Source organism: Tympanuchus pallidicinctus, unplaced genomic scaffold (genome assembly GCF_026119805.1).
Source record: "Tympanuchus pallidicinctus isolate F22 unplaced genomic scaffold, pur_lepc_1.0 scaffold15, whole genome shotgun sequence".
NCBI classification, from domain to species: domain Eukaryota; kingdom Metazoa; phylum Chordata; class Aves; order Galliformes; family Phasianidae; genus Tympanuchus; species Tympanuchus pallidicinctus.
The window spans coordinates 14536567-14548489 of NW_026294669.1; the positions used below are offsets into that span (position 1 = coordinate 14536567).

Here is an 11923-nt window from a genome sequence, read left to right on the forward strand (position 1 = left end):
AGCACCACAGAACTGACCCAGGGACACCTCCACCCACACCCAGTACAGGGCCCTGCCTGAATCAAACTGGGGCCATCTGGAAAATTAAAGTGTTTTATTGAGCATGTGTAACAATTGAGCGTGGCCCAAGGCCAGGCCTGCAGAGACCAATGGGGCCTGAGGCCTACCAGGCCCAGCTGTGCCCAGGGCAAAGGCCAACGCTACATTTAAGGCACTGAATGAAGCCCGGGCCCCAGGCAGAGCCCAGCACTGTCCCATTGGCTGCTGGCAATCCCCCTGGGCCAGAGAGCCTCAGGGCCCAAGTGTGGGACACAGGGAACCCTTCTCCTCCAGCAGGCCACAATCAAGGGGTGCTGAAGCACCGAGGACACCAGGCAGAACTGTACACAGGTACCAGCTTCAAAGCCTATTTACAAGCGAGCAGAGCACCTCCCCATGCTGGGAGCATCTCTGGCCGTCCCACCCATGGGGACAGCCCCAGTGTCATCCCTGGTCCCGGTGCCTTGGAGCTCTGGGGCAGTGAGTGGCCTCATGGGGACAACTGGATGGCAGAGGGGCTGCAGCTGTGGTAGCCAGCAGTATCCCAACTGGGGATACCAGGAGCCTGGCTGGTGACTGGGGGGCTGGGAGAAGAGTAGCTTGGCCAATGGAGGAAAGAGAAAGAAGCATTTTGAGGAGAGGGTAAGGGGTCCCAAGCAGGGGTTCAATCTCGGCCCACAATCTGCAGGAGGAAAGTGAAGATGTAGACAATGTCAGTGTAGATGGTGAGGGCTCCATAGATGTACTCCTCAGGGCTCAGCGTGTTCTTCCTGTTGCCCAGCACCAGCTGCGTGTCATAGGCCAGGAACTGGGGGCAGAGACATGGGGGGGGTCAGGTGGAGGAGCCCTGCATCCCCCCAGGGGCTCCCCAGCATGGGGCAAGGAAGGGGAGCACCAACTCACCAGGGTGAAAGCAATAGCCCCGATGGCTGCATACAGCATGTGGAGCCAGGGCACCTGCATCGGGAGGGAACATGGGGACAAGAGCCATTCCACCCTCTGTCTTCAGAGGAAGGCAGCCCCCAGCAGCCCCCTACTCACATATTTGAAGGAGAGAACGATGACTGTGACGATCCCTGTCACCATGACCACGATGCCCAACACACAGAAGAGCCCCGGACATGACGTAAAGTCAACCTGGGGGAGGGGGGGTAGGAAGTGTCACAGGAGGGCACTCCCATGTCCCCATCCCCACCCCAGGGCACACCCCCTCCTCACCTTGGTCTGGAAGCAGAAAATGGTGACAATGATGGCCACAATGGCGGTGATGAGCATGGCGATGAGGACAGCATTAGTCCGGTACGTGCTGAGGGCAGAGTAGACAGCAATGTCACCACAGGCATGGCAAGGGACAAGGACTCCACCCCTCCCAGAGCCCCACTGGGTACCTGGCAATGGTCCCTGTCATGAAGCCCATGGCCAAGGTCTGCAGGACAGAAGGCCTGAGTCAGTGATGGCAAAGCAGGGGCAGATTGATTGCCAGCCCCACAAGCCTCTTCAGCAGGGACCGTCCCTTCTGTGGGACATGTCTGTGCTGTCACCCCCCAGCCCCGAACCCATGGCCCCCTACTCACAAAGATGCTCAGCAGAATGATGTTCCACGGGAAGCGTCTCCTGGGGATGAGAGAGTTGAAGAGCAGTGAGATGGTATTAGTGTCCAAGTCCTCATGTTGCCAAGCCCTGTCTCACCTTCCACAGGGACTACCCCAGGTGGGGTCCCTGGATTTGGGTGGCACTGTACCTGTGCAGTGTCCCCATCCCTCAAAGCCCAGGGGACCCCCAGATAGCCATGTCCCCTCCCATTGTCCCTAGCACTCACCGGGGGCCCTGGCAGCAGACCAGCACCAGGTAGGTCACCAGGAAGACAGCACTGCAGAGAGACAGAAAGCTCAGCCCAAGGGACCCGGTTGTATTGGGAGGACTGACATTCACCCAGAGGGTGACATGGACCCCCCATACTCACTATGAGGAGTAGTAGATGGCAGCATTCCTCTGGACAAAGGAGCGGACAGGTGAGCTGTGGGGTGGCAGGGATAGGCATGAGATTGGCACGTGCTCCCCCAGTGTTCCCCCACGCCCAGCACCAAAATGCTCCCCCCTGACGCTGGGGTGAGCCCCCCCATCACCGCCTCACTCACACAAAGGTGAACATCGCGATGATCCCCACCGTCACCAGCAGCTGCACGGAGATGATGGCATAGACCTGCGGGAGGTGACAGCAGGCAGTCAGCACTCAGCCTGCTGCCACAAACCCGTGCCCCCAACCCCCCAAGGGATGCCCCAGACTCACCTTGCGGATAAAGGTGTGCCGTACTTTTCTGTCATCCCAGTCAGCCGACTGGATGGGGGAGCTGCCTCCCATACCCTCACCTCCATAGTTATCACCTGCCAGGGAAGGTCACCGCAGCTCATCCCATGTGACAGCACACCAGAGGAACCCCTCCCCAGAACAGAGTGGGAGCCCCCAGAACCCATGCTCCCACCCCAAAACAAAGCTCCCCAGCTTACCAAAGCGCATGGGCATGGTGGGCATAGCCATCCCTGGCTGTGGGTACCCTCCTGGTGTCCCATACCCCCCTGGTGCTGCATAGCCCGCAGGTGCAGGGTACCCCCCTGGCTGTGGGTACCCTCCAGCATAGTGGGAGGGCTGGGGGTAGGCACTGGGGGGATAGAGGGGGTTCTTGTCGTCGTACGGGGGGGGTGCGCTGGGCTGCGCCATGCCAGCTGCGAGCTGTCCTGATGGGCACCTGGAGGGGAGAACAGAGGATGTCACCTGGCCCGTATCCCCTGATGATGAGGAGCACATGGGACGCAGGGGACAGTCATCATGATGTGCCCTGCATCGAGTGCAGGAGAAACACCGCTCTTTAATAGTGACCTCTCCTTAATGAGGGCTGGGAAGCACGGTGACCAGGTCACTTAAAGCCCAGGGCCACCTACATTCCCATGTTCTGAGTCCCTGGTGTGATGTCAGGCAGTGGCTGCGGGCAGGGCACGGCCACGCGGTGACTCAAGGTGTGCTGGGGACCTGACCTTTGCAGCTGGCCCTGCCATCACTGGGGTCAGCAAGCCGGGTGTCCCCCTAGTCACCATGCAATGGGCAGAAATTCTATTTTGCTCCCCACAAACACTGCTGAGGCTCAGAGTTGGGCACGGGGCTGTGGATCAGCACATGCCACCGCAGTGCTGGGACCAGGGACGGTGCCAACCCCCATCAGGCACGACTGCAGAGGTGGGGAGACTGGAACCCTGCACTGAGCTCCCCTTGCAGATCCCCCAGCAGCCGCCAAGCAGCTGTGCTGGGAGCAGGGCCAGCACTGGGCTGACTCCCCCAGAGCAGGAGGCAGAGAAGGAGGAGAAAGGCAGGAACACCAAGGCCAGGAAAACAATGGCGCTGCCAGGAGCTGTTGCCAGGCCCCTGCCCCACACCCGTGGCGCTGGCAGGGAACCCCCCCGCCCTCATCCCCTGCCCCCCCACAGCACCAGCAGTGACGTGAGCAGGACTTAGCCCCAAGGGAACTGGGTGGGACTGGGAGCTTCCTGCAGCATTGTGCCAGTGCTGTACTGGGTGGGATGGGATAGGGGGGCACACAGAGGGAATGCTCAATGTCCGTTCATCCATCCATCCCAGCGGGGGTGTTTGCCTGCCCCACAGCCATGCCGTCATGTTTCCCATCATGGTGACGGTAGTGCCGAAAATAACCCATCCACGTGGTCTCCAAAGTTTCGCTTTCAACACTCCTCAGTTTCTCCAAAACCACTCAGTGCCTGCTGGCACCCCTTGCTCACCCACCCTGCACCCAGCAGCCCCCACTACTTCAGTGTGGCCATGAGACCGAGCCCAAGTGAATGCCTCCAACCGGAGCAATGCCCAGGCACAGCCTCAGCAGAGACAAGAAACCAGCCCAACGGGTCCCAGCCGCACCCAGCAGCACTAAACCCCACCATCCCCCCCCCCCCCCCCACAACCCTGCCCCATGGGATGTATGCACCTCACGGGGTCACTTCCCCATGGCACTTATGGCAGAATCCATCTCTGGGCACAGAACCCCAGCGCATGATCCATTTCCTCTTTCAGAACAGGGCATCGAAACCTACGGTCACCAGCCAGGCCACCCCAGCTAGCTCAGTGACCCTGTGGCCACCACCCGGTCCCCACAGCTCTGCCTGGTACCGTGACTCAGCACTGATAAGTGGCAGGCAGCCAGGGGGGGACCTCAACACAATGGAGATGGGGTGCTCCACACAGCACCTAGCAGGGCAGGATACCAGCACACCCCACTTTGGGGCTTTCCCAGAGTGGATCAGCCGTGGAAGGGTTCTGCCTTCCTAGAAGAACTTGGAAAATTACAGCAGTTTGGCACAGCCTGGTACAGCACAGTACAGCATGGCACAGCTCGGTACAGCACAGCACAGCACGGATGCCCCTATGCCTCCAGGCTTGCTGCCTAGCTCAGCTCACCCATGGCACGAGTTTGCAGGGTCTTAGCCCCACAGCCCTATCCTTCCTATCCCAGGTGTGCCAAGTGTGTATGCCAGCTGTCACCTCCTGTCCCCAATCCACTGTGACCCAGAGAGCCATGTCCCTATGCAGAGAGCTGGCTTCATGCCCTACAGTGCCTACCCCACACCACCCCATATCCTTTTCCAGCACTGGGCTTTTCATGGAACACCCCTCCCAATAGCAGGGTATCACAGCACAGTCCCCCACGGAACCCCCTCCCACTGCTGTCCCTGTGCCAAGCAGACTGGGACTTTGCCCCCATTCAGCTGAAGCCACAGGTTGCCTCGCAACGCACTGGCAGGCCCTTCCCACCCAGCGATGGGGACACCATGGCTGGGGTGGGACACAGGCACAGAACCCCTGAACAGAGCACTGGGGACAAGAATGGGGGAACACAGGGATGCTCCCCCCAGCCCAACCCCCCACCCCATCCAAGCAGACTCCCAGCCATTCCGGGAAGCTCAGAGGAAGGCGCTGGATGAGGGCCAAGGGCCACACGTCGCAGCAATCAATCCCACGGAACCACGGCGTGTCACCGCGGCTCGGGGACAGCACCTCCAGTCCCTAGACGGGTCCTCTCCAGTCCGTGGGGCACCCACCCACCTCCTAGGACACCGGGAAAGGCAGAGGGGGCATAGAGGTAGTGTTGAGGGGTCCAAGGGCGAGATGGAGGCAGGCGGGGTGACGTCGGGGATTTGGAAGGCAAAGAGGGAGGGGAGGAAATAAGCAGAGAAGGGGGGGGGGGGGGGAGGGGGGTCTGGGAAAGATCCAGGGGGATGGTAAGGTGGGTTAACAGAGTGGGCTTGGGCTGGGGGGCATCGGCAGGGTGGGCAGACAGATAGGGGACCGGAAGTGGTTTGGGAGAACTGGGAGACCCCGCCCGAGCTGGGGACTCCCGAGGGGACCCGGGGGACTCCGTCTCTGCCCCTCCCACTCCCCACGACCCCACTCATGCCACTACCTCTCGCAGGGACAGATCTGGGGGTGTCGGGCCTCCCCTACCTGCTGCGCGCTGCTCCGCGGGGCTGGAACTCGGCCGGGGCGGGACGGGACAGGCCGGGACGGGGCGGCCGGGGCGGGTCCGGAGGGACGGACGGCAGCTGCCCCGCCTCGGGGCCGCCCCTCGGCGCCGCGCCCTCGTGCGGCGGCTCCTCCACACAGCAGTCGGTGAGGATCCAGAGCGGTAGGGTGACGGTGCCGGACCGAGCGTCCCGCAGCCCCCATTGGGCAGTGGCTGCAGCGGGTGGACGCCCCACCGTGCCGCAGTCCGGCCGGGCTCCGCGGGGCAGCGCGGTCCCCCCACGGGGGACCCCCACCGCGGCGCTGACGTCATTCGCGGGGGTCCCCCTTCCCCGCGACTGACGTCTAACAGGGGGAAACCCTCCGGCAGGGGGCGCGTGGGGTGGCGGGAAAGGTGAGGGGGCGTGGCCCGAAGTCACGCCGCTCCCCTATTGGCTGTCGAGGGGGGCGGGGCCCCGCGGGGACGGGCGAGGGGCATGGCGGGGCCGCGCTGTCGGGCGGTGGTGGCGGCTGGGGCCGCTGCGTGCGGGCTGGTGGTCGCCGCCTGGCTGGGCCGCTGTCCGGCTGTGCGCCGCGTTGCCCGTCGCGCCTCCGCCGCGCTCATGGCACTCGCCGGGCCGCTGCTTTTCCGCCTGGGGTGAGTGCCGGCGGGCCGTGGGGGTGGCCTCGCACAGAAGGGTTGGCTCTCCCGGCCGTCCGAGTGGGGATCCGCGGGGCTCCCCCAACGGAAGGCTGCGGGCGGGAGCTCCGGAATCGCTGCCGTCGGGGGGAGCGCAAAGGTTGAAGGTGCGGGGCCGCCCCCGCTGCTCCCCTTTGTTCTGCCCTCGCTCCACCGTGCAGTGCCGGCCCGCGGGTGTCGGTCTCCACCCACCACCGTTTTTCCAGGCGCATCCCCCACCGTGCCCTTACGAGGATGAGCAGGTGCACGGTGCAGCGCCCTGGGTGATGCCCTGCGGATGAGAATGGGGTAAAGATGTAGGTTCGAGCATCTCACGTCCTTCGTGGCATCTGTCCCCAGCCCTGAAATCCTCCTATATAAATAGAAAGGGTTCAAGCTACCCCAGCGCCTGTTGGTCTTACGTGGCATGTGAATGGGAGTGCTTCTCGCTTCCCTTTTCTGCAGCCCCATCTGTTTTGCCCTCCTCGTTACCCAACAGTGCTGTGTGTTCCTCCTGATTCCAGAACCCAGTGTCCATTGCAGCTCTCAGCGTGGGATCGACCTCAGATCGGGGCTGTGCTCACGGCTGGGGATAGATGGTGGGACCAGGACTTTTGCAGAGGGTATACGGGGCTGTGAGGAAGAGATGTGTTTTAAATCCCCCCGTGGGGGCTCCCTGTGCCCCCCACAGGTACAGCCTGTACGCCCACACACGCCTCGGCTTCCTCTTCTACAAGCGGCAGGTGAAGAAGGCCCGCGAGCGCTTCCCTCATGGCCATTCGGTGTCCCAACCACTGGGCTTCCATGGTGAGTTCTGAGCTTCATCCCCATTTTGGGCAGGGGGCTTCAGCCTTGCTCCCATTGTACCCTGATGTCTGTCTGTCTGTCCGTCTGTCCTTTTCAGGGGTGAAAATCGTGCCCATCCCCGTGCTCTCCAATAACTACAGCTACCTGGTCATTGACACAGACTCTGGCCGTGCAGCCGTGGTCGACCCCTCTGACCCACTGGCTGTGCAGGTGGGATTTCCCCCCCTCCCCCCTCCACTCCCAGTGCTGTACTGTGGTGTCCTGGGAGTGGGGAGCATATCTGCTCCTAATCTGTAACCTACAGTGCACAGGGCGGGGTGTCAGGGAGCAGGGAGCAGTGTTCCCCCCATACACGTGCTCCCAAATTTCTGTCCTGCCAGGCTGCCATTGAAGAGGAGGGGGTGGTGCTGGAGGCTATACTCTGTACACACAAACACTGGTAAGGGAGTACTGGGGGGCTGGAGAGTGATTAGAGGTGCTGGGGACGCTTGTTGAGGTGGGGATCCCAGAGCAAAGCCTGCTTCTGTGGGAGTGGGGCAGCTGGGGTTGGCAGGCTATGAGCCCCCTCAGCTCCAAGTGTTGCTGAGATGGTGTGCCCCCATTCCTAACCTGTACTGGGGATGCACTGACCTGCTCACCTGCAGGGACCACAGCGGAGGGAACGCGGCGCTGCTCCAGCAGCACAGCTCCTGCAAGGTGTATGGCAGTGCTGTCGATGCCATCCCCGAGCTCACCCAGTAAGTGCTGCAGTCATCCTTCCATCTATTTGGATCACCCTCCCCCCGTGCCAGCACCCTGGCATGCTATGAACCCTGCGGGGGCTGTGCTGGGTATTTTGGGTATTTGTGACCGTGCTCCCCCCCTCCCTGCTGGCACAGCCCCATTGGGGACAGGGAGAAGCTGAGCGTGGGCTGCCTGACTTTTGAGGCACTGGCCACACCAGGCCACACCGTGGGGCACATGGCCTTTGTGCTGGATGCAGGGCCCTTCGGGGGCCCCCCCTGCCTGTTCTCCGGGGACCTGCTCTTCCTGGCTGGCTGCGGTGAGTGCAGCGATCCCGTGTTGTCTAAATGTTGGGCACTGAAGTCCTGAAGGGCTGCAGGAAGGGACCCCCCAATTGAACCTCCCTCCCCCGGTGATGGTGGCTGTGTGTTTGGCCGCAGGAAGACTGTTTGAGGGCTCCCCCGAAACCATGCTGGCCTCCCTGGATGCAGCCATGGGCTTGGGAGAGGACACGCTGCTGTGGCCGGGTGAGCATCCCCTACCCTAAAGCCCCCAGATTGCCCCTTTCCATTGCTCTGGGGTGATGCTGAGGTGCTGCCCCCAGGCCACGAGTATGCACTGGAGTGCCTGAGCTTCGCCCGCCTGCTGGAGCTGGACAACCCCGCGCTGGAGCAGAAGCTGCTCTGGGCCACTCAGCAGCGGCAGGAGAAGAGGAGCACGGTGAGGACCTCCCCCTCCCACGCCCCTGTTTGTGTCTGTGGGGAGGACGATGTGGCTGAGCGCTGTTCTCCACCCCGCAGTGCCCCTCGACGTTGGGCGAGGAGCGGACCTACAACCCCTTCCTGCGCACGCACCGCCGGGAGCTGCACGAGGCGCTGGGGCTGCAGCGGGGCAGCGGGGAGCACCGTGATGCCTTCCGAGCCCGCGTCCTGCGGGAGGTGCGCAGGAGGAAGGATCTCTACAAGGCCACCTAGTGAGCCTCCCCACCTCGTGACCCCCCTCTGCACGTGGGGGGGTCTTCTGGACTATGTGATTTTCTGCTGTGAATTCCCCTCCTCCTTAGTCCTGCTGGGAGATACAGGGAAAGGATGGACCCCCCCCCCCCATACACACACCCCATGTGTGCACCTCATAGGTGGTCCCTTTCCCTGACCCCCTTTTCCACACGATCCCTTCTCTGGGGGTCTGCGGCCCCCCTGCCCCTTTTCTGGGGCTGTAGGAACAGCACTAAGGGCTCTCCTTATTTCCCTCCCCCTTGTTTTATGGGAGACCCCAATTTACCCCCAGTGCTCAGGGAATTCCCCTTCCCCCTCATTAATATGTCTCCCTTTGGGGGTGAAGGGGCAGGGAGGAAGCCTGGGTGCCCACCATTGCCCTGGGGCTCCCCCCCGTGTCCTTATCCACCCCCCATACACTGGGATGGGGGGCACAGTGCTGGGGGTGTGCAGGTAGTACTTCTGTACTGAGGACTGGAAACTCCTGTACACTCCCCCAAATAAAAGTCTAAATCGAATATTTTCCCGCTCAACCACTTTTTTCTGTGTCCGGGGGCGTACCCCTTTGTCCCCACCTCCCAAAAAAGCTATTCATTGCTGTGAGGTTGTGGCCACTTTAAGAGATGGGGTTGGGCCGTTCCTATGCCAACGGCTGCCAGCGTTGTAAGGGGAGGGGGGGGAAGCTCGGGTCGACGGGTACAGATCTGAGGCTTGGGGGAGGAGGAGGGCAACCCGAGGGTTGGTGGGAAGGGGGAGTTTGGGGGGAGAAGACCCCGGACTTATATGGGGCAGGGGGTGAGAATTTGGGGAGGGGGCTGCTGCAATTTGAGAGGTGTCTGGGGGAACCACAGCACTTGGGGGGGGGGAGGGAAGGAAAGGGGTGAAGGCTGTGTTCTTCCATGGGGTTCCGGGGGGGGGGCACTGGGGGTGCTGCTCCGCAGCGCTGCCTGCTGCTCCTCTCCAGGGTGGAGACTGGGGGGGGGGGGGAGAAGGCTCTCAGGAGGACCCCCTCAGCACTGCTGTCTCCCATCAGAAGACTCCATCCCCATGCAGGCAGCTGCTAAGTTCCTGAACCGCATCGGTGGGTGCCAGCCCCTCTCCCTGGGGTGCAGTGACCTCAAGGGGAGCAGCACCTTGGGGGCCGCTCAGTGACCATCCCTGCGCAGGGCCAGAGGAGCTGGAGCGCTGCCTGTTCGCTGAGACGCTGGCACTGGTGGCAGCAGGGGGACAGCCTCAGGGACATCTCTGGGTGACAGCCCGACATTCACCCTATGAGCAGGAGGGCCAGCTGGTGAGGAGCTGCCTCCTGCTCCAGGCCGGCTCCCAGGGGCTGCTGGATGGCGTGCCATATTCCTGCAGGCTCACGGGTGAGCTGGGAACACTGGAGTGGGATGTCACCATCCCACTGGGTGGGATGGTATCTTGGGGGCAGTGGTGTCCCTGTCCCGGGGTGCACAGAGCTCTGCTCCCACAGGGTATGTGTCTATGCAGCTGGAGACGCTGGAGCAGGAGCAGCATGAGCGCTTGGAGGTAAGCAGGCAGCCGTGGTGGTGGCATGTCCCCTTAGTCCCTCTGTTCTGAAGCGGTGCCCCTGCCTATGCACCTGAGCGGCTAGTCCCCTGCCCTGGGTGGCAGTGGGGATGGGGATTTTCCCACAGTGAACCTATTTATGGCACCCTGGTGTCCCTCTCCCCCTGCACCAACTGAGAGGGATGTTGGGTGGCTCTGTTCCCCCCACAGTTTGGAGCACACCCCATGGAGAGGAAGATCCACATGGTACAGCACCCACATGGAATGACCGTCACTGTCACCACCCAGGAGGGAGAGGTGATATCCCCCACCTCCTCCCACCCTTCCCTCCTACCTGGACAGCAATTTGAATGGATTCTCCAGGGTGTCCCTTGGGCTGTCCCTGCAGGCAGACCCACAGCACCAGGTGTTCTCCTATAGCTGGGCCTCGCTGGAGGGGCTGCTGGGGGAGTCTGCCAGTCTGCTGCTGCTGCGGGTGCTGGCGTGCCGCCGTGCCGTGCCCCCCAACATCACCTTCCCGGCCATCGACAAGGAGGGCCACCTCTGCACCACCACTTATGTGAGACCCTGGGGGGCACGGGTGGCTGACACGAGGATGACAGGTGGGCACAGAGTGATTTTGTGTCCCTACAGCGCTCCCTGGGCATGCGGCAGCAGCCGTTGGGCTCAGCACAGGCGGAAGTGTTGGTGGTGGAGAGAGCCCTGCATGCTGCCCAGGGCATTCCGATGGTGTGGCACTACAGCCTCCTCCCCAGCGGGTATGGTGCCGGCCTGGGGTGAGGCAGGTTTGGGTGTTGGCATCAGGATGGAGGAGCTCAGCGTTGATGCCCTTCTGCAGGCATTTGGCTCGGCAGGTGCAGGTGGGGTGCCCGGTGGTTGCTGTGCTGCAGGATGCACCTGCTCTCAGCGGCATGGATGCAGAGTCCCAGCCTCTCTTCCCAAAGCAGCTGCTGGACTGGGAGGAGGATGCCCAGCTGTGCTCCTGGTTCTTGGACAGGAAGGTGAGGGGGGGGCTTGGGGATGAGAGACATGAGATTATGCTGCTCTTCAGCAGGATTCCCCCTGGGAAGAAGTATAGCACCTCCAAACCCTCTGCAAAGGCAGGGAAGGACCCAGGCTCCCCACCAGCTTGGCATGGGGACAACCCTGTCCTCAACCCTACAGGAGGAGCTGCGAGCGTCCCACAGCACCTACATTCAGCAGCATCCTGAGCTCTTTGCACTACTGGCTGACTTCCTGCAGGCCTTGCTGCTCCGCCAGCCCCCCGACCCCATCCTCTTTGCTGCAGAATTCTTTGCTCCCTTTGCCCGCCACCAGCCCCCTGGGCCCCGCTTTGCCTCCTCCGTATCCCCCAGCCCTTTCAGCAGCATCTCCTGTCCCAGTCCCCTGGCTCAGGGGGATTAAAGGTATCAGCAGTGCTCCTGAAGTTCTCTCGTGTGATTTGGGGAGACTGAGGCATGGGGAGGGCTGGGAGGCTGAGCTGTCTATGAGCCCCTCATGACTGTTTAGGGCTTATTTCCCACCTTCCCTCCCCTCCTCCCCCCCCCCCCCCCCCAAAAAAAAAAAAAAAAAAGAAAGAGAAAAAAGCTTTCCCTTGGGCTATGGAGTGCCTAGGGCTCACCATGTGGCAGAGGCCTGTGCCCTGCC

At 62.3% G+C, this 11923-nt stretch overlaps 3 protein-coding genes across 3 annotated transcripts; 2 read left to right on the forward strand and 1 right to left on the reverse strand.

Moving 5' to 3' along the window:
- Window positions 1–77: 77 nt before the first annotated feature.
- On the reverse strand, window positions 78–5667 carry TMBIM1 (transmembrane BAX inhibitor motif containing 1). Its single transcript, XM_052674934.1, has 12 exons — window positions 5546–5667; window positions 2548–2786; window positions 2330–2424; window positions 2178–2242; window positions 2003–2056; window positions 1859–1909; window positions 1614–1653; window positions 1428–1465; window positions 1258–1345; window positions 1081–1176; window positions 943–996; window positions 78–847 (listed from the first exon to the last, which is right to left on the reverse strand). The coding sequence occupies exons 2-12, from the start codon at window positions 2756–2758 to the stop codon at window positions 704–706; spliced, it is 936 nt and encodes a 311-aa protein (XP_052530894.1). The 5' UTR covers window positions 2759–2786; window positions 5546–5667; the 3' UTR covers window positions 78–703.
- Window positions 5668–6039: 372 nt separating this feature from the next.
- LOC128076780 (probable hydrolase PNKD) lies at window positions 6040–9264 on the forward strand. The gene is made up of 9 exons (XM_052674932.1): window positions 6040–6200; window positions 6913–7028; window positions 7126–7238; window positions 7409–7467; window positions 7673–7765; window positions 7907–8070; window positions 8192–8278; window positions 8356–8471; window positions 8552–9264. The coding sequence occupies exons 1-9, from the start codon at window positions 6040–6042 to the stop codon at window positions 8723–8725; spliced, it is 1083 nt and encodes a 360-aa protein (XP_052530892.1). The 3' UTR covers window positions 8726–9264.
- Window positions 9265–9477: 213 nt separating this feature from the next.
- On the forward strand, window positions 9478–11761 carry CATIP (ciliogenesis associated TTC17 interacting protein). Its single transcript, XM_052674931.1, has 9 exons — window positions 9478–9484; window positions 9780–9827; window positions 9913–10113; window positions 10221–10276; window positions 10487–10573; window positions 10665–10835; window positions 10910–11034; window positions 11115–11277; window positions 11441–11761. Exons 2-9 carry the CDS (start codon window positions 9794–9796, stop codon window positions 11678–11680), a joined length of 1077 nt encoding a protein of 358 aa, XP_052530891.1. The 5' UTR covers window positions 9478–9484; window positions 9780–9793; the 3' UTR covers window positions 11681–11761.
- Window positions 11762–11923: the final 162 nt, after the last annotated feature.